The sequence below is a fragment of the Petromyzon marinus genome, chromosome 53 (genome assembly GCF_048934315.1).
Source record: "Petromyzon marinus isolate PM22_M1 ecotype Great Lakes invasive population chromosome 53, UKy_Petmar_22M1.pri1.0, whole genome shotgun sequence".
Classification (NCBI taxonomy): domain Eukaryota; kingdom Metazoa; phylum Chordata; class Hyperoartia; order Petromyzontiformes; family Petromyzontidae; genus Petromyzon; species Petromyzon marinus.
The window spans coordinates 11,231,126-11,257,684 of record NC_133719.1 but is presented as its reverse complement, the minus strand read 5'-3'; the positions used below and the strand labels follow the sequence as shown (position 1 = coordinate 11,257,684).

Sequence of the window (26,559 nt, the reverse complement as noted above, 5' to 3'; positions counted from 1 at the left end):
TTCTCCAGTGTAACTACTACCACAGAGGCAACTTAGTTTGTAGACACCAGGGTACTGTATGTCCGGAATCACATCTTTTACAGACGGAACCAGATCACGGATTTTATGTAATGTGTTGAATCGGACCTGGATCTTGTGTTTATTCAAGATTTTGGAGATCTTTTTTGTGATCCCCGCAATGTAGGGTAAAGTGATGGTTTTGAAAGGCTCCTCAAGAGGGTCCTTCTTCATGGTTGGAGAGATAGCTTTGCAGATTGTGTAGTCGGAGTAACCATTAGCCTTAAGAGCTTGGTGTACGTGCTTGAGTTCACTGGCTATGTGTGCCTGGTCGGATATGCATTGGGCTCTATGGTGCACAGTCTTGATGAGGGAATTCTTCTGGGATGGATGGTTGTGGGAATCCGGTTTCAGGTAAGCATCCGTATGGGTAGCTTTCCTGTAGACAGAGTGGCTCATTGAACCATCAGGTCTCTTTTTTATTAGGACATCCAAAAAAGGTAGCTTGCCATCTTTTTCGACTTCGATGGTAAATCTGATAACTTAGAAGATATGCTGTCAGAAACACAAGCAGGTAAATTAAATTAACTACAACAATAGGCTATGCTTTAAGTTGTAATTGATGAAAGCAAGCACGTTTAATGGGTAATATAGCTGTTTATTTACAACTTTAACTCTTGTGTTGTTTCACAAAAAAATTGTGAGGTGTAATATAGCAATGATGTTTTGCAAACTGGACGATACAGTTATCGTTGACCTTATATCGTAAAATATTTAACATGATTGTCATGTTGCGGCAGCCTCATTGCGAGGCCACTTTCGAAGTTGCGTTTCCAAACACACTTAACGCTGCTTTCATAAGTTTGTCGTCTGACCCCGAACTGAGATTTTACTGGTGGCTGAGTATGTTGACCCCGATGTTAGTACCGACTGATTGGAAATATTGTCTGGTGCTCGGTGGATGTGTTCCAACCCCACAATCACACCCTCGGTGTGCTGTGCCATGTCACTAATGGTCGCCCCGTCTCCTTCCCCACAGATCCTGAAAGTCCCGGAGAAACCGGTTTTGGAAGAGCGAGATGACAATAAAATGGTAACGTAGCAGGCGGCGGATCTGCCGTCCCTTGAAGTCCGCACCGGTGCGATGCGAGGTGGAAGTTATGCTCGTGATGCCCCCCCGCTGATGATTTCACACCACATAACTTTCGTGTCGTGTTTTCCCTTCCCCCCCCCCCCCAGCAGGCAGACACGGTGGTGCGCAGGAAGTCTCTGAAGCTTTCGCGGAGGGTCAGCTTCGCCACAACAGACCACGTGAAGTAAGGGAGTGCTTCCCGCTTGGTTATGCAGCCTGCTTTAAAAATCAAGGTCAAGGGGTCACCATGGCCAATGTCATTAATGGACACCATGCCTTCTGTCCATTAATGACACCACACCTAGTGGTTGCAAAGTTGACATCTGATGCAATATGGTGCAATGCTCACTGCTAGAATTCATCAACTCTTGATTATCCAGGGTGAGGTGGAAATGGTAGTCTGGATAAAGCTCGGATAACACAAAACTTGTAACTTAGGCTACCGACATGTATTAATTGTGTACCTACATCCAATGGGGGTGAAGCTGTAGAATGTGCATTTGCTTTAATTGTGCCTTAGAGTTATTGGTTTACTTTGTGGTCACAAGGGCAATTGAGTGACTGACCCTTGCTAAGTGAGAAGCAACTAATAATTAAATCGTCAGGAGTGTTTTTCAGTTTTTTGTAAGCGTGGTTCTCTGCATCCCATATAAACCACCCCGTGGATAACCAAGAGCGAGCTAATTGGGAAAAAAGCTAGAATGTATGACAAATTCTGTAAATGAACTATTATGTCTGTTTGTGAAGTTTCATAGGTAACTCTGTTATGCATCACTCTTGCAGAGAATTCAACACAGAGACGACCTTTCTCGGCGTCAGCGTTGGTAAGTTTACGCAAACAATCATTTCGCTAACAAAGCCATGCTTATTCTTGGTTCTTTTGGTAAAGTCACGTAGAAGGGAAACAATAAAATAATAAAAATATAAAACAATAAAATTCTCACGACGTTTCGACTGCAACACAAGCAGTCATCATCAAATTTCTTGCTGTGGTTTTCACACCTGATGATGGCTGCTTGTGTTGCAGTCGAAACGTCGTGAGAATATAATTGTTTTATATTTTTATTATTTTATTGTTTCCCTTCTACGTGACTTTACCGAAAGAACCAAGAATATGAATCCCTGCAGTCACGAAAGCTTGAAATCAAAAATTAAAGCCATGCTTGTTGCCAAGCGTGAAACGATTCCCCACCCATGCGATTTGATGGATTGTCATGAGAGGGATTACACTTTTTCCTTGTGTGGGTGTGATCCGAGAAATTAAAAAGTTTACTTTTCCATACACAGATTGAATGGACAATCTAATGTAGGTCAATTTTAGATAATCCACAGTAATGAAATAGAGGAATGATCCACATGAAAGAACCACACAGATAATTAAAAACATGATTTTAGCTATATAGCCATACTTATTGTTTATCTTTGTAGAATGGGGGTTATGACCTGGAATGCGTCGCTTGTATGTATTTTTTTCCCTTATTAAAGTAATATATTTACTTGCCGGTGTGTTTGCGCCTGCGTGGTACTAACCATCCATGACTGAGAAGCGGCTAACGATACATCTAGCCTGCGAGGATGATCACTTGTTGACTGATTAGGATCAATTCTACACAATCGATTCTTAAAGTGCACGATTCGACGCATGTATCATGAGTGTAACGCCGAAGTCACCTTGTCGAACTATCTTGTCGCTTTTGTTGTGTTCTGCAAGTGTTCAGAAATGTCCTATGTTAGACACTGCAACTTATTTTGCTTCCATTTTGCAACATTGTTCCACATTACAATCTGCACCAGGGGTCGGCAACCAACATAATAAGAAGAGACATTTTTTTAGAATTTGGTACAAAACTCAATATTTCAAGAGCCGCAATGCAATGTGAATACACACATAGATTACGTCACGAGGCAGTCCGTAAAAAGCCACATGCAGCTCCCGAACCGCAGGTTGCCGACCCCCTAGTTCACACGGAGATGACAACACATCAAGTTGGCTTGTGGTGGAGCCATCTGTGTGGGTCGTCCAGAGCTATCCCCCAGTATGTGTGGTGTGTATGCTCTGGTTACATTGGCTTCCTCCCACAAGAAGCCAAAACGCTCTTTTATGAAGTTAGCCCAACCATCCTGTTGCGGGACTGTCCTGGAGTGTAAGCGTCCTGAGGCCGTAAAAGGCTTTTGTGGAAAATTAATTACCGTTTTGTCTTTAAACAGATGGTGAACCTCCAGGGAAGGTCGAAGCTGGTCTCTGTGAGGACGCAAGGTGAAGTGGCTGTTGTAAACGAATACTGCTTGAATGGAAGCTACGTTAGCTGTTGGCTGAGCTAATGAACCTCCGTTGTTTCTCTGTGCGCGTGTGTGCAGCCTTCCTGTGGGGCAGAAGATAGCAGGTAAGACCTGCCCCCCCCCCACGATGTTAATGCACGGTCCACAAAAGCACATGTCACAACTGCTACTGAGATACCTACAAGAGACCTGTCCTATCCACACATTAGAGGTGATGCACTTTCCCATGCGCCCTGTGGTAGATAAATGTCTGTCACATGACAAACTTATTTATAAATGTTTTATGGGTGCCACGGTGGGGAGATGTTTTAATCACCTTGCCTGGTATACAGGAGGTTGTGGGTTCGATCTCGACCCTGATGCCTGTATATTTGGAGTTCGTGTGTTTCTTCCCGTGGTCGCGTGGATTTTTCTCCGGGTCCTCCGGTTTTTCCCTCCACATTTATAAACGTTCATTTAAAGTATTTGCCTGCTATACATTTCCACAAGATAAGCCGTTTCGTTGCGCTATCATTTGCGGCCAGGTCGCTTCTGAAAAAGCTCTACAGCTCAGTGGGCCCTTCCTGGTAAAATGAAAATAGTACAGTTTAATCCTCAGAGCTGAAATAAGCTAAATGAAGTGAAAACCGATATTTAACAAGATGCTAAGTTTTTGTATGCCGTCGTTGACCATGGTGAAGCTGTCAACTACACTCGAGAACCCAATTTCATCATGAGTGCTTGAAACCCAGATTTTAAATCAGTAACTCAGCGGCGCTGACTCAACGTCTCTGACACGGCCAATGTGAGACCGCATAGCCATCCAGTCAAATTCTGTCGGTTGCTACATGTTCAGGAGGCTCATAATCTGCGAACGAAGTGTCTCGGTAGTTACAAGCGTGTGACCGTGTGTACTTGTGTGTGGCTTCAGGATTGGACACTCTGCTGCACGGGCCCATCCAGAACCCAGCCCAACTCACCGAGGTCAGCAGTTTCTCCTCTCTGCTCCGAGCCAAGCAGGTCCCAACCTTGCTGTTTTGCTACGGCAGGGAGGGAAATTATTTTTATGGAGAAAACCATTCACACCTTTCTCGATCCCATCTGTTCTCCTGCGTGCATATGGATGAATAGTAGCTTATAAGTCCATGTCCAGATGAATTTATAACTAACTTAATTTTTCCAGAAAAGGGACACTGAGCTATATAACTCTTTTTCAGAAGTGACCTGGCCACATATGATAGCGCAATGTAGTGGCTTATCAAGTGGAAATTTATCGCAGCCAAATACTCGAAATGCATGTTTCTAAATGTCGAGGGAAAAACAGGAGAAGCTGAAGAAAAATCCACATGACCACGGGGAGAGAGACACGTGAACTCTAAATATACACCAGGCGTCCAAGTTTGACATGCAGTGAATTGCTTCGATGCCTCTGTTGAGTTTTCAAAGTTCACAGTGGTTCACTGCCATATGGTATCGCATAGTGACTCGCATCGAGACTCGCGGGCTTGCATAGAGTTTTCAGTGGTTCACTACTTTGTGGGTTTACATAGTGACGTAGAGAGAAGGTATGTCCTGCTCGGTGATGAATGTCCGCAAATTATTTATGGGTGGCAGCGAAACGTCACCCCACAAACGAGGACACGATCAGCCGAGTTGATTCTATGGGGGAGGTTGAGGACACAAAGCTGGAGGTTGTTTTTTTCATTGTATCCCCAGGATGGAGAGGATCTTCTGATTATTCCGGCAGCAGCAAAGGCCCCAGCTGGGGCAGCCAAGTTTGAAAAGATCGACTTCAAAGGTGCAGGAAGCAGCTCTGTGTTTAAAACGAGCAACATTGACACGCGTGATTATCCGCGTTCATAAATGCTAACCATAACCCATCATGCCTGGTGAGTGGGGAAACCATTAAATTCTCCTTTTATTTGCACATACTGTCAAATTCAGCTTGATAAACTCTTTTGATGCATCATGGCCGTTATTTTTTACTCTTACAGCCATTAATGTATGAGCTGTCTCCATATGCCTGGCCGACGCTCCGTCTGTTTGGAACGGGCGGCAGGGGCGGGGGGCTACGGTAACGCTCGTGAACATTATCCAACGTGAACAAAACCTTAGTGTAAAGTTATGTTACTATAAGGAACTTACCCTGTTGAAAATTGGCAAAATTGACCGAAGGCTTGCCTTCACCTTGCCCAGCTGTCTGACCCCTATTGTCTAACTGCAGCTCGCGCACCTTGCGTGAGCGCTCCCCTTATTGCCGGAAATGAAATGCTTCCGAGTATCCATGCAGAGCATTACGGAACTCCGGGTTTATGAATCGTTCAACTAACGTTAGCTTCCCCATTGCCACGTTGTGTCCCCCAAGAAACGCTGAAGAGGCTCAACAGGGGCAAGCCGGAGCCTGGCGGACAGCGCTTCTTCTCGGATCCGTTCTGCGTGGGCGACGGGCTGGCTGACGTCGGGCCGAGCACTGTCGTCCCGGCGAACCGACCGGCGCTGCTGAAGCCAATGCAGGGCGACGTCCCCGCTTTCCCCGCAAGGGTCCCCCACCCCATGCTCGATCGCACTGCCATCTTCGAGGACGACGTGATGGACAAGAAGGTCGGCGCCACCGCCCTCGTTGAGGGCGACTTTGTTGAGCCCTTGCGCAATAAACGCATGGCGGTCGAGTCGCAGACACGGCGCGACGACCCCTACTGCCCGCCCTCTGTGCCCTTCCTGGCGCCGGCGAATGGGGAAAGGGGGGGAGAAGCAGAAGAGGAGATGGAGATGACTCGCAGTCACACGGTCGTGATCCGGACGCAGGAGGTAGAGACGCAGCGTGGTGGGGTGAGGGCTTCCGTGCCGTATGGGCATAAATCTACATACGTTCCCAAAGCGGTGGACTTGACCGGGAGTCGCACGCCGTTTGGGCTCAGGGAAGCCGAGCACGCGACCCTGCGAAGGTCAGCGCCGAGAGAAGAGCAGCCGCCGCGTCACGATGTCACGATCGGGTTTGAAGGCAACGAGGTTGACATGGAGATGACCAAAAGTCACACCGTAGTGATTCGTAGCGACCCAACAAGATCTCTCAGGGAGAATTTCGATGAGGCTGAAATGGAGATGACAAGAAGCCACACAGCGCTGATCCGTAACGACCCAACAAGATCTCTCGGAGAGAAATATGAAGAAGCTGACATGGAGATGACAAGAAGCCACACTGCTGTAATTCGTAATGAGGTGATGGTGTCCCACAAATCAAATTCTGACGAGGCCGATATGGAGATGACAAGAAGCCACACAGCGGTGATCTGTAATGACCTGACAAGATCTCTCCGGGAGAAGTACGAAGAAGCTGACATGGAGATGACAAGAAGCCACACAGCGGTGATCTGTAACGACCCGACAAGATCTCTCGGAGAGAAATACGGAGAAGCTGACATGGAGATGACAAGAAGCCACACAGCAGTGATCCGTAACGACCTGACAAGATCTCTCGGAGAGAAATACGGAGAAGCTGACATGGAGATGACAAGAAGCCACACCGCTGTAATTCGTAACGAGCCAACAAGATCTCTCGGAGAGAAATACGGAGAAGCTGACATGGAGATGACAAGAAGCCACACCGCGGTGATCCATAACGACCTGACAAGATCTCTCGGAGAGAAATACGAAGAAGCTGACATGGAGATGACAAGAAGCCACACCGCGGTGATCCATAACGACCTGACAAGATCTCTCGGAGAGAAATACGAAGAAGCTGACATGGAGATGACAAGAAGCCACACAGCAGTGATCCGTAACGACCCTACAAGATCTCTCCGGGAGAAATACGAAGAAGCTGACATGGAGATGACAAGAAGCCACACAGCGGTGATCTGTAACGAGACAACAAGATCTCTCAGAGAGAAGTACGGAGAAGCTGACATGGAGATGACAAGAAGCCACACAGCGGTGATCTGTAACGACCTGACAAGATCTCTCCGGGAGAAGTACGAAGAAGCTGACATGGAGATGACAAGAAGCCACACAGCGGTGATCTGTAACGAGACAACAAGATCTCTCAGAGAGAAGTACGGAGAAGCTGACATGGAGATGACAAGAAGCCACACAGCGGTGATCTGTAACGAGACAACAAGATCTCTCAGAGAGAAGTACGGAGAAGCTGACATGGAGATGACAAGAAGCCACACAGCGGTGATCCATAACGAGCCAACAAGATCTCTCGGAGAGAAATACGAAGAAGCTGACATGGAGATGACAAGAAGCCACACAGCAGTGATCCGTAACGACCTGACAAGATCTCTCGGAGAGAAATACGGAGAAGCTGACATGGAGATGACAAGAAGCCACACCGCAATGATCCGTAACGAGCCAACAAGATCTCTCGGAGAGAAATACGGAGAAGCTGACATGGAGATGACAAGAAGCCACACCGCGGTAATTCGTAACGATGTAACTAATAGACCTCTCGCAGAAAATTACAATGCTGCCACACAGGAGCTGCGAGCTCGACCATCCAGCGTTGCGCCGCGTGGAAACAGAACCGTAATATTTCACGACGAGGACAAGGTGGAGGTCGCAAGGTGTCAAACAGTGGCGATCACGGGAGAGGGGCTGCGGGGTGTGGCGACTGACGAACCGTCAAGAGCTTCGACCACCAAGAAGTCCGGTGGGGCCAAGAGCGATGTCGTGGTGCCGAGGAGCGGCAGCAGCAGCAGCAGCAGCAGCGCGATCATCGAATGCGAGACGACACAACTGCACGGCAACCCGCAGCCGGCTCGAGTAGAACCTAAGCATGTGAGCGCCGGAGACCGGCGAGCTTCGTCACCGGAGGAGGTTGAAATCCCGCCTCATGGAAGTGGTGCAGCCGCAGCTGATGGTGACCGTGGTGTGCATGAGGGCAGCACACGGTCCGATCGCCCTATTGTGATGGAACAACCGGTGGCGACCGCAGAGTTTGGTGGGCAGGCCGGGGCAGGGAGAGACAGTGGAGAGGCCGGAGGGGATGGGCATCAGCAGGCAAGGGCGGACGGCGGGGGACGCACTACGGCGGCCGACACCAAGCCGATCGTCCGGGCCGCCGCGGCGAACAACATGACGATTCCGCGGCTCGGCACGGTCGCGCGAGACGCCGAGTCGACGGAGCTGGGGGAGCTGCCGGCGAGGGCGCAGCCGAAAGCCACCGAGGAGGTGAGCTCACTCGGCAAGTCTGGCCATTTGGGCGCAGAAGAAAACAAAGTAAAGTTGGCTGGTGCAGGCGTATTTGAAAGCAGAACGGACAAGGTTCCAAAGGAACTGCTGGGTTCGCCAGTAAAGGAGCCGGTGGCATTATTGGTGGAGCCAAATGGCGCTCGTCTGGAGATAAAACGCGATGCCGCCGTGACGGAGGTGGCGGTGGCGGCAAGACCAACGGACAAGCCCACGACTTTCCTGCTGAGAAAGCAACTGGACAAGAGGCTGTCGCTGCAGCGCAAGCAGCCGGGTGCGGGCGAGCACGGTACCCACCGGCGCGCCACCATGCTGCTGCCGTTTGCCTCCGCCGACGGGGACACGCGGCCCCACACGGACATCCTGCTTGGCCGGCGCTACTCGTCCGCCATGGCGCTGACGCCCGAGTGCACGCGCGCCGTGCGACGCCGGCTGTCGATGCTGCAAGCGGCGCGGGCGAGGGGGGCAGGCGGCGGCGACGATGACGACGCCACGGCGTGCAGCAGGAGGCTAACCACTTCGGACCGGCTCGGCCAGCTGATGCCGCTGCTTACCAAGCAGGTCCAGCTCGCAGACCTGGAGATGGAGATGGCGCTGCAGGGTGGGTTTGAGGGCGCGCCGAGTCTGGGAAAGTTGCGGAGTGCAAGGAGTTTACTGCTACTGGACGTGTCGTGATTCGCCCCCCGTGCCACCCAGCTATTCGATTAATTGTTACGGTTCAGGGCTGTGACTCGATTCAAGATTTGATTCTTTTTTTGTCTTGTTTGCACCGGCAATACTTTTAATTTCAATGTTGTAATGCTCGTAGCATTCATTCACTCTCGAAGAGACAGAACGAACTCAGGGGCGCGTACAAATACCCCCTTTATCGATGATAATAGGTGCTCTCTAACAGCAATTTCCCCAACAGTTTGTAAGACTACACGGAAGGATCTGTCTTTGTGTGTTTATAAATGTGTATGCGTGAAAGGGAGTCCTACGTGCCCTTACACCACCCCGTGTTCTTACACGACCCTTGAATATGTATAGCCTTGTTGTCTCAATGGGCACTTGCCAGGTCTGTGTCTTGTCAATCAACAATGGGTGCGGGTGTTGCCGTTGGCAGGTGGGCACCTGTGTGAGGAGGCGCTAAAGGTGGTGTCCGAGATAGAGAAGACCGGATCCCAGCAGGCAGTCACCAACGGTGATTTCCACACCTCGTACAATATGCAAGACGAGACTATGCCGGGTGAGTGCGGTGAGAGGAGGGGGTGTTTGGTATTTTTGCCGTTCTTATAGCGCAAGGGGTCGGCAACCCGTGGCTCCGGAGCCTGCGTGTGGCTCTTTCAGGAGTGCTTCGTGACGTTACTTATTAAGGATACAATGTCTTGTATTCACAACGTGCGTTGTGGCTCTTGAAGTAGCTTTTTGGTTGGCGACCCCTGTTATAGGGCAAGGCTATGATCACGAAGGGAAGGCGCCGCTGGTGTTTCACGGACACATTCCGGAGTAGATTTGCAGTCGGGTACGATGTTGCAATGTGTAATCCCAGCCGAGTCATTTACGGTGTCATTTTTAAAAGTTGGCGAATTAAATTTGCGGGTGCGTTTTTGTATTATTTTTTTGTTTAGAAAATCGTCACGCGCACAACTCGTCGTTGCTAAGAATCGCCGTTCAATTTATTTCACTCGCATGCCCCCCCGACCGCTACGTTCTGCCGCCGCGCGGCTTCAGCTGTTGGGCAGCAGGAGCTGTGGACGGGGCAGCTGGAGGAACACACGGAAGGTGGGGGTACGGCGCGCCAAACGGCGGCGCAGGGGAAGCGCGCCACGGAGGAACACAGCGGCGGCGGCAAGCGGCGGCGCAGCGACAGGGACGTGGAAAAACTCGCCTGCACGGTAACCGTTTCCCCCGTCTCCACAGTAACCACGTCCCCGTCTCCGTCTCCACAGTAACCGCGTCTCCGTCTCCACGGTAACCGCGTCCCCGTCTCCACAGTAACCGCGTCCCCGTCTCCGTCTCCACAGTAACCGCGTCCCCGTCTCCACAGTAACCGCGTCCCCGTCTCCACAGTAACCGCGTCTCCATCTCCACAGTAACCGCGTCCCCGTCTCCACAGTAACCGCGTCCCCGTCTCCACAGTAACCGCGTCCCCGTCCCCGTCTCCACAGTAACCGCGTCCCCGTCTCCACAGTAACCGCGTCCCCGTCTCCACAGTAACCGCGTCCCCGTCTCCACAGTAACCGCGTCCCCGTCTCCACAGTAACCGCGTCCCCGTCTCCACAGTAACCGCGTCCCCGTCTCCACAGTAACCGCGTCCCCGTCTCCACAGTAACCGCGTCCCCGTCTCCACAGTAACCGCGTCCCCGTCTCCACAGTAACCGCGTCCCCGTCTCCACAGTAACCGCGTCTCCGTCTCCACAGTAACCGTGTCCCCGTCTCCGTCTCCACAATAACCGCGTCTCTGTCTCCACAGTAACCGCGTCCCCATCCCCGTCTCCACAGTAACCGCGTCCCCGTCTCCACAGTAACCGCGTCCCCGTCTCCACAGTAACCGCGTCTCTGTCTCCACAGTAACCGCCTCCCCGTCCCCGTCTCCACAGTAACCGCGTCCCCGTCTCCACAGTAACCGCGTCTCCGTCTCCGTCTCCACAGTAACCGCGTCTCCGTCTCCGTCTCCACAGTAACCGCGTCCCCGTCCCCGTCTCCACAGTAACCGCGTCCCCGTCTCCACAGTAACCGCGTCTCCGTCTCCACAGTAACCGCGTCTCTGTCCCCGTCTCCACAGTAACCGCGTCTCCGTCTCCACAGTAACCGCGTCCCCGTCTCCACAGTAACCGCGTCCCCGTCTCCACAGTAACCGCGTCTCCGTCTCCACAGTAACCGCGTCTCTGTCCCCGTCTCCACAGTAACCGCGTCTCCGTCTCCACAGTAACTGCGTCCCCGTCCCCGTCTCCACAGTAACCGCGTCCCCGTCTCCGTCTCCACAGTAACCGCGTCCCCGTCTCCGTCTCCACAGTAACCGCGTCCCCGTCTCCACAGTAACTGTGTCTCCGTCTCCACAGTAACTGTGTCCCCGTCTCCGTCTCCACAGTAACAGGTTGCTTCTGAAAAAGAGCTACATAGCTCAGTGGACATTACCTGGATAAAAAAAATAGAAGTAGAACATGGCCACCTCAAACATAAACTGTATCCCTGTCTTCACTGTAACCCCTGCCCTGTATCCATGGTAACTCTTGCCCTGTCTTCATGGTAATTGTTGCCCTGTGTCCGAGGTAACCCTTCTGCCTGGTCTCCATTGCAAATGTTGCACTTTTTTCTCGGTAATCTTTACTTGGTCACCGTGGTGATCTCTACCCTTTCTCCATGACAGCTGCTGCCTTGTATCCCCCGAGACTCTTACTCTGTCTGCTCAGAACCAGACTAAGGCACCTTATGGATTATTAGGAGTAATGTTAATTCATTACACTCATAGAGCCAAAACTGTGGCACCATTCGAATTTCTTAGGCATTCAGTACTTACGCTTGGACTTGCATTTTTTTCTTCCCTCTCTCTTTTTGCTTCTCCAAAAGTGAGTTTAAAAATAGATTTAAATGTCCTAAAACATCCTCACATGCCTGCTGTAATGGTGTAGTGTTGCAAGGTAGGAGTCAAAAGCGTTTTTGCCAGGGGTCTATTGTCGGCTGTGGTAGTGGAGGGGGGCAAGGGGGGGGGGGTGCTCTGTCAGTCTGATGCAATTGTGGGCCTGTGGCAGGACGAGCCCGAGGAGAAGGAGCAGGAGGGGCCGACGATCCTCCCGGCACCCCAGCTGTCCTTCTCTGCCGAACACGGTGTACTCCAGGCCTCGCCGAGTGGAGGCAACTCGAGGATCGTCACTGATGGTGAGCTGTGGTTGTAGCGGCGGTGTTGGCACCGCCACATTATTATTCTTTTACTTTGTGTTTTTTGTGTGTGATATAACTGCATGGAACTAGGACCCATCTATTTGCCCATTACAACATCTGGCAGTTCACCAGCATGCATTCAAGCAAGACTGACTCTGCTGATGAGACGCTGAAGTCGAAACCAGTCTGAAGTTTGCTTATGTGGGTCAATACTGCTGAAGTTATACTCTGCCACCTGCAGCAAAAAACTACCGCAGAACGTGTCTGTCAAATGTAGCACCTCCCGAGAGAGCCTTGCGCTATAAGAAAGGGGCGGATACCAAACGAATAGATTTTATGATCCGTGAACTTTGTTTTTGGCCTCTTGGCTGGAATAACACCAGGAGCAACAACAACCGTTCCCACTGCGTGGGCTTTCCTTCCGTGTAGTGCTCCGATGTGTTTTTGGGTAGTGCTGTGCACTCTTCGGCATGACGTCCACGTGCTGAGGAAGCTGCCAGCACGTGGAGCAAAACGTCGTACGTCATGCCGAGACTACACGCAGTGCAGGCCTTGAACACATTGGAGAGCTAAACAGCAATTCTCCTGCGCAGGGTTCATGCCAGCCATTGCCCAGGCCTGCCACAACATCAGCCTCACCTCAAGCCACGAGGTGAGCCTCGCGTCGCGTGTGCCATTACCGTAGCCGCGGTGAAGGTTGCCCATCCCCTCCCCCGTCCCCCATCCCCCGTTGGTTCATTACATTCTTCTTCGCCGGTGTTTCTCAAACTTGTTTGGCCCGTGGGCCACACGGCCCTTCACCCCTGGTAACAAAACGAATGCATGCACTCTTCTCTGAATGCCACTCGTACACCTTCCATGCAGCGCTAGCCATGGGCCGCGACACGCCGGTTTAGTATTCGTGTAAATTGTCGTCGGCAATCATCGTCGCCCGCAATATTTGCTGTCGCCAATTTCTTCGTCGAAAAAAAATCGTTGCTGCCCAAGCATGGATACATTTTATTCTTGCTCCCTCTCACGCCAGGGCATAGCACCTCGATGTCCACGGGAAGGGAGTTTCGCAATGTTTGTGTGGTCCACAAACCCTCGTTGCTTCCACGGTGCTTCATTACAGGGGTGCGTAGGCACCGCTGCCCGGCTAAAAGTGTTGCCCCTTAAATGGCCCCGGACGTGTCCGTGGAGTTCAGGGTGTCGCGTGGCTTCGTGTCTCACCTCTGCCCCTTCTGCCCCTTCCCGCTGCAGGGCTGGGTGGATGGCAACGTCACCATCCGGGCCTTCATGAAGATCATGCTGCTAGAAGCCACCGTGGCCCTATCGAGACATAGCGAGATCATGGTCATGGTAGTAACCACATGCACGCTGTAACCACGCGTTGTTGTTACCCGTTGTAGTGGTGGTGTACGATTGCTTCCGGTAGAAGGTCACTTTGGACTTGCTTGAGTTCCAATAGTAATAATAATGATGCCATTTCTCCAGGGAACCCACCCCTCCCCCCTGAATCTCACAACTCATTTGAGCTTTTGGTCAGTGGCACTCAACTCGCATTAAAATGTCGCAGGTTCATAATATCGGTTGGAGGTTGACTCAGTCCAACATCCCTCTGGGGCCTATTAAACGAGTACAACATTGTTGGAAGTCGCCAGCAATCGTTTTTATATAGAGATTGGGCTCTGCCATGGTAATGTGGAATTTTTACCACGAGCATTTGGAGGTCAACGAGCAGGACTGCCGTTTGACCACTTTGACTGGGCTAGAGCAGGACAACCGTTGATCCATTGTAAGGCAAAACGCAAATTGGGTACAACGTGATGAATGTATCAGGGGACACATTTTTTTATAACGCGGATACGAATTGTATATGACACAACCGAGCGAACAGAACTACGTCGCGCGAGTAGGAATAAGCGGTCGTACGGCTGCCTCGGCGTAGCATCGCACGAGCCAGTGAGATGATGCTGGATGCTTCTAGATGCTACCCACGCTCCTCGGCCTTTGTTTGGCCTGCGTACGCATCTCACGTGTTATCACGGACTGTGCTTTAACCCATATATTACATATGATTTATTACTTGATTTTTCCATAACGCGGTGTTCTTCAGGAACGCAACTACCAAGGCTGTACCATTTATTTACCCAGGAAAGCCTCACCGATTCTCAAAACTTTTTTGTTAGGAGGGTCCCTGCAGTAAGTATGCCTGGCAAAATACCAGTAATCAGTGTGGGAGGAAGTCGGGAGTATCCGGCGGAAGTCCACCACACACCGTGAGAGACAAGTTGTGTTTTGTGTAACCAGCTGTGAGAACTCGAGGGACCAGGATATGAGTCTCATTCGACAATCTTGACCTGGGTCACCATAATGGCAGAAGCGAAATAAAATAAAGTTGCCGTACAGCATTGAACAATCGGAGCAAAAACAAGAAGAAGAAGAGGGGTAACGCTTGAATCTGAAGGCGCCAAACAGAGGGAATCGGGAATCCGTTGCTGTGCTGCCATCCGCTGGCCACCTTGCAGCGCTAGCCTACACCACCTGGCATTCCTCAGGCATTCCAGATAGGCAAAAAAAGTCTTATTGTTGCCTAGTTTATAAATGTTTACAGTTATCCGTGTATTTGTTTTTCTGGGACTATCTACCCCCCCACCCACCCAACTGCTCCCTTCCCCCGCACCTCCGATTCCTTCCTTCGCACCTCCGATTAGCACGGTTTGCCTACTTTGCGATGCGAAAGAAGTTCAACGTGTACATATCTACCCGCCCATTGCCACGGATAACAAGAGTCGTCTGCGTTTCTCTCGGGCAGCCCCAGGAGGAGGAGGAGCGAGGGCAGCGGCTGCGCAGGATGGTGCGGGAGAGGCATGTGGTCATCCCCAAGATGAGAGCCAAAGAAGAGCAACTTGGACGGCTCCAGGAGCAGACGGCACAGTGAGATGGGGCGCTATCTAAGGAAACGTGGTTCTAGTGTCTAGAGCAGTGGCTCCTAAACGTATTGAAACGAAACTTTTTTTTATTTTACCAGGTAAGGCCGACTGAGCGATGTAGCTTTTTTGTGACTTGGCTATCACAAATGATAGGTCAAAGAAGCAGCATATCATGTGGGAATTCATAGCAGTAGCCAAATACTCTAAATGCATGATGTTGATTCTAAATGTGAAGGAAAAATCCACACGACCACAGGGAGAACATGCAAACTTTAAATATTGAGCAGGCGTCAGGGTCGGGATCAAACCCACGACCTCCTGTATACCAGGCGAGGTAGTTGACATCTCTCCAGCTCAGTGGACCTTACCTGGTAAAATAAAACACAGATAGTTTAGTTTAACATTGTTGAATGTGTGTTATGCGCTGTCATTGCGTTGAAAGTGATAAAAATCTGGGCCCACTGCTTAAGCGGTGTCTCGTGCCGACCGACGCTGCCTCCCTTTTGCGAACCAGGCTCACCGGCGAGGGTGGAGATCGGTTGCTGAAGTCGCTGGACCCGCAGCTCTGCAGGAGGATGATGAGTTGCAAGCAGACGGAGGTGGGGACATTGACACTCGTTTACCTTGTCTCAAAGACTTGTTCAGGAGGGTCCTGCCAAGTTTTTTTCACAGTAGGGGGCGATGTCGCTGCTGTGTGTCATCCCGATTGAGTGATTTGCAGGTACTTTTTCAGCATTGGGATGTTTGGCCAATACCTGTAACAATGTTTTTGGGTTTTTTTGTTGCCATGGGAGGAAACCTGAGAACCCGGAGGAAACCCATGCAGAACAGGGGGAGAATGTACAAACTCCACGGAGAAAGCCAGTCGGGAATCAAACCAAGGCCCTTCTTGCTGCGAGACCCTTTCCAGGGGTGGGGGACTAGTGGTGTACGGGCAGTATGCAGGCAGCCTGTCTCCATTTCATACGGCCCACGGCACCTACCATTTGAAAAGGCCTCCAAATTATATTTACCTATCACTGCCAGCATCTTAATCTGCGCTAATCGGATACCAAAGCGGAATAATTTCGACCTGGTAACACTTTTTTTTTATTTTAGAAATAATCTATGGATGCTACGTTGGGTGGTGTCGCACAATTCACAAGAAAACTCAACACATTTATCCAGAACACCATGCCCTTTAAAGAGGAAAAGAAAGGCAATGGCCCTTCATAGTTTTATGTACTATCAAGAAGGGCCATTGCCTGAAACGTCGCCTATTCTATATATAGGGCCACGGTGTTTTTGAACTTATTTTGCACTGTACGTAGCCAACTGCGCTAATTGGAGGTGCGGGGGAAGGACAACAAACTGAACACAAAAAGCAGTTTTAAAGAAATTAGTTTTCAATCCAAATTTAAAAGTATATCGCTCCAGTGGCTTCCTAATATAGGAAGGAAGAGCGTTTCAGACGGCCGCAGAAGGACATCTGAAAGCGCGCGATGCAGTGACCATCTTTGTTTGATGACTAGCCAAAAGCCGCTGCCAGGATGAACGGAGTTTGCGTGATGGTTTGTTCTTTGACGAGATCAGCAAGGTGGAATTGTGGTTAATTTGTGGCAAGCACTTGGTGTGTTAATGAGTGCGACCTTATAACGTACTCGTTCGGCGATCAGAAGCCAATGCAGCTCGGCGAGCTCTGGACAGACACGGTCTGATCTTGCGGAACGTGTGTTGAGTTCTTTCCGTTGAAATTTCTGCGCACTCCCAAGTCGCTTCTGCGAGGGCCCCTTGCGGCGACAGAGGCAGACGGCGCTTGGCGGTGGGGCGGTGTTTGACAAGCACGCCGTTTTTGCCCCGGCAGCACGACGAGTTCCTGACGGAGCTCCGGGCCGAGAGGGACTGCCTGCGGGAGGAGGCGAAGCACGTGTACGCGCGCGCCAGCATGGAGCAACTGACGGAGCTGCTCGCACAAATGCAGGTGGGTCTCCAGCTACCACGGTGGCAGGCGTCTCTGCGCGCACGTAACAACGTTTGAACGGTCGGTCCGAGTCGAGGAATTTTGGTTGCGTGGAACAGAGCAAGGAGTCCCTTTTGACTCGAATGAATTGGTTTAATCACAGGCAGCTTTGCCCTGCTTGGTTCGGAACCGAGGAGCTAGGCCGTTGCCGGTTTAGCACTCTGACCTCGAGCCCCTCGGATCCCTCTAGAGAACCCAGTTTAATCATAGCCAGCCGCGCCTGCCTGGATTTGAACTTGGGATCTTAGCGGTGCCGGCTCAGCACTGCGACCTCTTGAGCCACCTGGCTGTCTCCCAGGAGCGAGCATATGAATGGAATCATCTTTCTTCACACCGGGCGTCCCTTCTACTCCACCATGCAGGGCCATCTAGAGGTTCTGGAGAATCGAGTGCAGCAGACCAAGAAGACCCTGGAGGACATCAACTTCTACATGGCGCAAATGGACGGTGAGACAAGAATGATACCCACCAGGGCTGTTGAGCATCGTCGGCGTTAATCCAAAATGTTGTTGCCAGACTCCTCATTGCACCATTGACATCTAATCCAAACCCCTTGGTGAGTTTCACCACGATCCTCAATGCATACGCCCCCTGTCTACCTCTCCCCTCTCACCTCACTCTACTTCCCTCCACACACTCTCCTACCTCTCCCCTCTCATCTCACTCTACTCCCCTCCACGCACTCTCCAACTTCTCCCGTTATCTCTCCTGCAGCGTCTTGAGATATGGTCGCATTTAGACGCTGTATAAATCCACATGATTCGTATTCTGCTTGGCTCGGTTATATAATTTGCATATAATCCACGTAACGTTTTTCCGTTCGTCGTAGCTAAGGAATTCTTGCGCGCGCGGTTTGGCGTACACACCGCGAGCCTGCGATTCAGTGGATGACGACGACGATGACACGGTGAACGAATCGTGCCGTGCGTGACCCCCTCCTGGCTTGCCCGTGCAGACGAGTCCGTGAACGACAAGGATCGCGTAGCCGAGCCAGTGCCGAGCCGCGCCCTGCTGCTCGACAAGAAGAACGGTACAGGGCCCCCCCCCGGCCCACGGCAGCGCTGCCCCCCCTCGCCCGTTCCCCATGGCCACTGGGAAGCAGGGGCGGAGCCAGGATTTCAGGCCGGGGTGACATTCAACAAATTTTTATTTCAAGAATGATTAGAGAGAGTCAGGCTGTTGAACTAGATGCCATCGGTTGGCGACACGCTCTGACGATGCAGTTGCACGGAGTCCGCCAGACCGAGTGTCGTACACTTACACGCAGAATGTCACCCCTGTCACCCCCCCTGGCTCTGCCCCTGCTGGGAAGTCACCTCTACTGGCTTCAGGGACAGCCCCAGCCCCCCCAGCCCCATTGAGTGCAGAACAACAACTAGTGCAATTATAAAAATGCCCGTAAGCCAAGACTGGTCATCACTCCGATACCGCAAGGGAGTTTGGACAAATAAACAAAGCAGCCTGTCAGGCTTTTATGACCATGTTCTGTATTTGGAGGCCCCAGGAACATCAGGCACCCCCCTGGCCACTTGTCCACCTCTCCCCCCACTCCTCTCCATGAGCTGTGGGGCTCAGTGGGCTGGGACCCTTGCAGCATCAATAGAGCACTGCGTTGGTGTGCCTGACACGTTGATGTACCAGTAGAGTCTGTACAATCCACTGCTGGATGAGGGCTTGCCCATGCCGTGTGGGTGGTGGGGGGTTATCTGACCATCCCTGCCATGCTGGCCAGTACGGGTTGCTGAAGTCAGGAAATTATAATTGTGGGAGCATAGAAGTACTGCATCTCACTGGATTTGGCCGCACTGCCCTCTGTTGCACGTAACTTAAGCTCAAAAATCAAACGGCTCTCATCCAGTAGACGCACACCTAGGCTGCGTGTTCCCGCACGAGTCTTCGTCGGCGATAAAAGAAATAAGATGGTACAGCGACTTGGATTGGAGCTGCATTAGAGAAGGCGTCAGGATTGGAGCATCGCGATGTGAGAATTGCAATGGATTTTTTCTCTTTTTCTTCAGAACTGACGGAGCTGGCAAATGAGAAAAAGGAAGTGAAAAGGTAAAGGGGCCGGAGGAGAGGGTGGCTTCCCTCTGCTCCTTTAGTTGGCATTGGCGGTGACCTGATGGCCCAGCGATAGCACGCTGGGCCATGTTTGGGACGGCTGCCCCGGATATTACTGCGGTAGTGTAAAAATCGGCTTCGGACACCGAGGTCTCGAACTGTTACAGCTTCACGTCACTATTCATCACACTACTTTACACTACACTATACACTACTATAAAATACACTACTATACACTACTATACACTACACTACTATACACTACTATACACTATACACCAGGGGTCGGGAACCTTTTTGACTAAGAGAGCCATGAAAGCAAAAAATTTGGAAATTTATTTCAGTGAGAGCCATATAATATATTTTAAAAGTGAATTCAACTAAATGTCAGTATAATAAGCCTCTGAATTTATTCTTTTAAATAATGTTGTTATAACACTCACCATTAATGCGACTTCTGGTGCTGCATGGATTTGCTGATGTCTTTGTAGTCGGGTTGGTACTTGGTGAGGTTAAGCTTCATGCAAGCGTTGAGGCTTTCATCCGTTAAACGTGATCGTAGGTTGGACTTGATGTTTTTAAGATGTGAGAATGACTGCTCACATGCATACGTAGATCCAAACATGGTCAATACAGCAATACTCACACGCTGCAGTGTGTGGTATGTGACAGGAAGCGCGTTCCAAGTTTTGAGAATCAGCTGGTCTTCGGGTTGGAGTTTTTTCATTTCTGTCCACATGTGCTTGCTCGCCAACTCCGCTTTCTGTCGTGTGATTCTTTCCAAATCTTCATTCAGTGACTTGAACTTATTCACCCACATGTCTGAGGCCTTCAGGTCAGCCACTTCTGCTTCAAAATCTCTGACGGAGACACCAGGGATGTAATTCAGGTCGGCTGTGTTCAGTGAACACTCGTTTGGATGGGTGATGAACTTAAAAAGACGAGTGTGCTCACGAAATTCTCCAAAGCGTGCTTTGAAGGACTGTAGGAGACTGGATGTGCAGCCAGCTAGCTGGTGGAGATCAAGGTTTTGAATGGGCTCACTTGCTGTGCATGCATCTTTAAATTGGCTCAGTTTTTCAAAATGTAGTAAACGACCTGTTTCAAGATCCGTGATGAAAAGCTCCAGCTTGTTTTCAAAAGCAAATACAGCTTGTTGAAGGGATAACACTGTATTTCCAATGCCTTGCATTTTCACGTTGAGCTGGTTCAGATGTTCAGTCAGATCTACGAGATAGTAAAACTTGAGGAGCCACTCGGTGTCGGCTAGCTCAGGATGCCCGACGCCTTTCATTTCAAGGAAAGTCCGGATTTCGTTCAGGCAAGCCGCAAAACGGCTAAGCACCTTCCCTCTTGACAACCAACGCACATTGCTGTGCAAAAGCAGACCAGGATAGTTATTTACAACTTCATCCAGCAGTGTTTTAAACTGGCGATCATTTAAGGCTCGGGCAACAATAAAGTTGATCACACGAATGACCAGCGACATCACTTCGCCAAACTGCCTGTCACACATCTGAGCACAAAGTGCCTCCTGGTGTATAATGCAATGGAAACTTAGGATGGGTCTATTTTCATGTTCACGGAGAAGCGCCACAAATCCTTTGTTTTTCCCCACCATACACGGAGCACCATCAGTACACACTGAGAGAAGTTTATCCATAGGTAGACTTTTTTCTTGAGCAAACTCCATGAAAGACTTGAATAAATCCTCACCTCTTGTGGACCCTTTTAATGGCAGAACAGCAAGACTTTCTTCGCGCAGTGTGTCACCAACAGCATATCTTGCAATCACGCTGAACTGCGACAAATGGCTCACGTCTGTTGACTCATCCAAAGCCAGAGAAAAGAACGGCGCTGCATTTATGTCCTTCACTTGCGTTTCCTCCACTTTGTTTGCCATCACGATGGTACGATCATGAACAGTTCTTGCCGACAGAGGCATGTCTTGTATCCGTTTGATTATCTTGTCTTTGTTCGGAAGATCATCAAAAAGTTCATTGGCTACATCCAGCATGAACGTTTTAGCATACTCGCCATCTGTGAATGGTTTTCCGTTCCTCACTATTGCTAAAGAACCAGCAAAGCTAGCCGAATTATAGTCACCTTGCCGGGTCCATACGCGGAGTTGCTGCTGGCTAGCTTGCACCCTGCTCAGAAGCTCTTGGCACGCTTTCTTTCTGCTGTCTCCCGCAGGGTATTTTGATGCAAAGGTAGCGTGGCGCGTGTCGAAGTGCCGCTTTACATTCGACCGTTTCAACGATGTAATTTTGTCATTGCAAATTAGACACACCGCAGAACCCGCTCTCTCCACAAAGGCGAATTCTTCGGTCCATTCGTCCTGAAATGTACGATACTCGTCGTCTTTTTTTCTTTTCGCCATCTTCTTCGTCGAAGGGTTAGCTTTGAGCTAATGACCGAGCAGACGCAGTCTCAGACTGATTCAAAAGGGGGCGTTTACCTGTTTTACCCAGCAACGGCAAACGTAGGCCAGTATCATCCAATTAAAATAATGGACAATTGCTCCTGCAGCCCTGAACAGGACATGCGCAGTGAAAAATCGATGGATGGATTAAAACAAGTGAGAATATTTTGTTTTATCTGCGAGCCATATGCAATCATCAAAAGAGCCACATCTGGCTCGCGAGCCATAGGTTCCCGACCCCTGCTATACACTACTATGCACTATACACTACTATACACTACACTACTATACACTATACACTACTATGCACTACTATACACTACACACTACTGTACACTACTATACACTACACACTACTATACACTACACACTACTATACACTATACACTACTGTACACTACTATACACTATACTGTTACAGCCTCACGTCAGTTCTCTGCTGTCGCCCCCTTGATGTGGAACTCTCTAATCCCTTTGCGCATTCGCAGCATCAAATGCACTCTTGACTACTTTCAAGAAACACCTAAAGGCCTCTCTCTGTGTTGGGTCTCAGGCCTTTTGTCGAGCAGCCCTGAGCTTGAGTTGTTGACTTGTCTGCAAAAATCTGGCACGTTACAAATGTCATCATCATTATTAACCATCGTAATACTACAACACGCCGTCTGGTTCACTCGCAGTGGACATTAAAGACCCCTGTGACGTCATTCGCCAGAGTTAGGCATTTTGCGCTGGCATAACGGTACGCATTTTAAACATTACTTCACAAATTACTGAATTGGGATTATTTCAGCAACATCGTTCTCTACGGGCAGTCTCTGTCTGTGAAACGTAAAGCCTCTCTTCGTGGTCATGGGGCATGCTCCAGATGATTTTGTCATGAGCGGTGATGATAAGATGATACCATGATTCTCAAAGGGAGTCTTCTGGTCTCAATGGGGTCCTACATGACAAAGCATAATCAATATCATCAGTTGACAAAACGAAGGCAGAGATCCCCCATAAACCCTGTTAATGAGCACATACTAAGGCCAGCGCGGCACAGAAATGGGTGTGTGGCCAGCACCACGCCCAGACGCCTTTGTCTCCTCGGTGCTCATGTTTATATACCGTACCAGGTACGCATATAAGGCCGAGTCGATCTAGGGGATGTTATCGACATTGGCCGTGAATGGGAATCGAACTCGGGTCACCAGGTTGGTAGCGCAATGCGAAGACCACTGCGCCGCCGCTCCCTACTTGAGTTGTACGCGCATGGCGGGTTCCGTTCGCGTTTGACCGGAGTCATTGGCTCCGGGCTGCAGGCTGCAGCGGGAGCGCCGCAAGGAGCTGAATCTGGTAGCCAAGACGCTGCGCAAGCAGCAACAGCAGCTTCTCGTCCCCGTCCACAGCGTCTCCGAGTACCACAGGTGAAGGCCTCGGCACATTCGCACCTGCGGGTGATGTCGATGGTAGTGGGGGCGGTGTTGGTGGTGGTGATGGTAATGCCGGTGGCAGCGGTGTAGCGGTACGAACCCGGCGCCCCGAGTTCGATTCCAGCTCATTGCCAACACCGGTGACGATTATCTGAACTGGTCCCGGGCCTCCACTAGGTCGACTCAGCCTGAAATGAGTACCTTGTGCGGTGTGTAAATATTGCCACTGGGGAGATAAAGGCGGCCGGGTGTGGTGCTGGCCACCCACCCCCTTTATGTGCCGTACCAGCCTTCATAGGTGCTACTCGCTCGAGGTACTTGCCCCCCCCCCCCCATACAGGGGGGATCTTTGGTGCTGCTGGCATTGGTGGTGGCCTCTGCTCCTGCGCTGATTCATGCGCTGCGGCCAAACTTGTCGTGCCGGACTCTTTCCGCCACTTGGTTGGGCCAAGCGACGTGTTTCAGCCGCTTTGGCAAATATGAAAATTGCCCAAAGTTTTTGTTACCTCGCGCATGGGGCGAGGGGGGTGGTGGCAGCATTCGCACCACTTTTTTAGGCCCCTACTGCGAAAACTTGGCAGGACCATCTTGATTAAGTGTTTTTAGATTTGGCAAGGCTTTCCTGGGTTTAACCAGAGTGACAATAAAAATAATACAAATTCCTCGCAGGCTGACGGGGTGGGAGCTGCAGTGGTGGCAGGAGAACGAGGCCGTGTTCCTCTTCCTGCACGGATCGCTGGAGGCGAAAGTCAAGTTCGGCAAGCGAATCGGTAAACCCGCCGCCATCAGGCACGACATCGCCCGACATGGAGACGGAGAGATAGAACGAAACGTGAACAGGAGGTCGCGGGGGTTCGGGGCAGCGAGAGGGCTAAGACTGACGTTGGTTGGTTGGCGAGTTCGGATGCATGGGTTGTTCTCGGGTACTTGCCTGGCTGGTGTGGTGAAGGTTTGGGTTGGTAGGAAGGTGACATCAAAGGGACAAAGATGGAGAAATTGGGAAAGGGACGGAAATCAATGGAATCTCTATCTGTACATTGCATCAGAGTGCAGGAGCAGCAGATCTTAACCTTCATTTATTTTGAATACTTACTTGGAAATGAGCAGTGACTGCACATGTTCTGCATACACAACCTGTACGCAAGTTGATCTTGGGACTTCTACTGAGCGCCAGATGAAGGCACGAAAGCCGCTGACGTTTCCGTGCCTGGGCCTGCGTCCCCCCCTCTCCTCTCACGCAGACGGCCTCACGTTCGCCGGGCAGCCCGTGCGAGAGATCTCCGACATCCATCTCACGTGGCAGCTCGACGGTAAGAGCTTCGAGCGTCGGTAGGCGTGTTCGATCCACTGCTGGACGAAGGCCTCTCCCAAGCCGCTGCAGCCTCTCGTGGTCCTACGAATTAGCAGCCGTCTAGCACAGGGGTCCCTAACCCCCGGGCCGCGGACCGGTACCGGTCCGGTGGCCTGTTAGGAAATGGGCCGCACAGCAGGTGAGCGGTGAGTCCACGCGTGGCCCGCCCATTATTTTATTTAGCACTTCAGTCCGCGCCTCTTTCCCGCACTGCGCACTTGTCTCAGTCACGTGGTGTTGGTAAGCCCACAAGCTAACCCCTGGTAGCCACAACGAGTAAAGAAAAAAGTCGCTGTCCACGAAACCGGTCCCTGGTGCCAAAAAGGTTGGGGACCGCTGGTCTAGCGCCTGTGTACGCCGGCTAGTCTCGTCGCGTCCGAGATGATAGATACGACCGATATAACAAGTGGCTCTTGTGCGTACACGCCTAAGGCGGAGTATTAATGCGCACAAAAGATGATTTGTAGGCTGATAAAGGTGCGATTGTGACCATTTGATTGGCCCTGCCATCATGGCTTGCACGTCACGTGACACGACCACACGGCGCGGGTAATGGACACAGCTTTGTCTCGTCGTATTCACTTCTGACGAAAACGGTCAAATTGCGGCGCTCTTTCTGGCCACCACAAAGCTTCTGGTCGTGCCGATAGCGTCCCACCCCCACCGAAGCGTTCTCAACTGCTCCCCCACCCCCCCTTTCGCCCACCGGGACACGGCACAGATTCCCCGTTCCCCGAGGCTACCAGCCTCCTCCAGCGCCTGCTGTTGGCGGGACTCGGCAACCATCGCACGTGGGCAGCGCAGCACCGCAGCAGCCTGCACCTCCCGAAGGTGCGTTCACCGCCACCAGTGGCGACGGTCACGCCGTGCCCGCTGCACCCAACCCCACGGAGCGCCATCTGAGCGAGCGAGCGAGCGAGCCGTTTGTCCGTGTACGTATGTTGAACTTCTTTCGCACCGTATGTAGCCAACCGTGCTAATGAGCCACAGCAGAAGTTGGTATCATCCAGGATGGCGACCTAATAAGCGGGAGTCATTTGACAACCCACTCATTTAAAGGGGCTATCACCGAATTGACCGTTATGAACCCCAGAAAGAAAGTGGAGCCACTTAAGAATCAGAATATTTATTTAGATTGGAGGAATCCAATGAGCTATGAAGCTCTTTTTCACAGTCCAGTAGGGATGGGTGCACTTATCGGTACCACTTCAGGTGGTCAGGGCCCATGGACTTGCGGATCGCGTTGTTGTGGCCTGTGCCTCGTGTCGCACCAATTCTTCTCCGCGTCCCGTCTGGGGTCCCCTACAGATGCTGCACGAGCTGACGCTGGTGGCGGAGCGAGCGCGGGGACTCAACGAGGACGTGGCCTTCCTGCTGGGGGGCACGGGGCTGCGCTACGACCTCGTGCGCGCGTCTGTCGACGGGCTCAGGTGCGGCTCGGCGGGTCGTTGGCCCGGCAGCGTGTTGCGTCCGACGAGGCGTGGATACGGGGGTGGGGGTGTGTGTGGGGTTTAGATGATACGCCACTCAATTCCGTTTTATATCGGTTGTTAAGCTCGCGACGCGCGCGGGAAATTGCGTGGGTAGTTATCGATGCGTTTCGGTCAAAGATTCGTGACCCTGACAGGCCATAGAGGGTGTCCACCACTTCTAGATTTGAAGCTTTCGTGACTGCAAGGATCCATACTCTTTGGTTCTATTCGGTAAAGTCACGTGACTTTACCGAATAGAACCAAAGAGTAAGGTGTCCACCACCCCACTTGCATTTTTTTCCCTTCCGTTGTCTGAATCGGAGGTCCCTTTGATAGCCACTTGCCAGAGCATCGCTCACTCCAGTCGCTTCTAACACTGCCCACCGCTTCAGCTGGAAGTGCGTCTCGTCGCCCGGTGTGGTGGGAGGTGAATCATCGCAGCTCTCGCAGCCGGTGTGATGGGAAATGTGCACCGCTCGCTA

General features: G+C 51.2%; 1 protein-coding gene across 1 annotated transcript in view; it reads left to right on the top strand.

Annotated features, from left to right (window-relative positions):
• KNL1 (kinetochore scaffold 1) overlaps positions 1-26,559 on the top strand; it is a 31,752-nt gene that overhangs the window by 2,557 nt on the left and 2,636 nt on the right. Inside the window, exons 4-27 of the mRNA XM_032974335.2 lie at positions 1,037-1,090; positions 1,237-1,313; positions 1,913-1,953; positions 3,338-3,386; positions 3,488-3,513; positions 4,320-4,372; positions 5,105-5,186; positions 5,754-9,179; positions 9,684-9,806; positions 10,292-10,455; positions 12,313-12,439; positions 13,036-13,094; positions 13,685-13,783; positions 15,240-15,361; positions 15,872-15,956; positions 17,201-17,317; positions 17,719-17,803; positions 18,312-18,386; positions 19,375-19,414; positions 23,144-23,248; positions 23,924-24,024; positions 24,496-24,564; positions 25,327-25,436; positions 25,914-26,035. Of these exons, the coding sequence (XP_032830226.1) occupies positions 1,037-1,090; positions 1,237-1,313; positions 1,913-1,953; positions 3,338-3,386; positions 3,488-3,513; positions 4,320-4,372; positions 5,105-5,186; positions 5,754-9,179; positions 9,684-9,806; positions 10,292-10,455; positions 12,313-12,439; positions 13,036-13,094; positions 13,685-13,783; positions 15,240-15,361; positions 15,872-15,956; positions 17,201-17,317; positions 17,719-17,803; positions 18,312-18,386; positions 19,375-19,414; positions 23,144-23,248; positions 23,924-24,024; positions 24,496-24,564; positions 25,327-25,436; positions 25,914-26,035 (5,411 nt within the window). The remainder of the gene's footprint in view (positions 1-1,036; positions 1,091-1,236; positions 1,314-1,912; positions 1,954-3,337; positions 3,387-3,487; positions 3,514-4,319; positions 4,373-5,104; positions 5,187-5,753; positions 9,180-9,683; positions 9,807-10,291; positions 10,456-12,312; positions 12,440-13,035; positions 13,095-13,684; positions 13,784-15,239; positions 15,362-15,871; positions 15,957-17,200; positions 17,318-17,718; positions 17,804-18,311; positions 18,387-19,374; positions 19,415-23,143; positions 23,249-23,923; positions 24,025-24,495; positions 24,565-25,326; positions 25,437-25,913; positions 26,036-26,559) is intronic.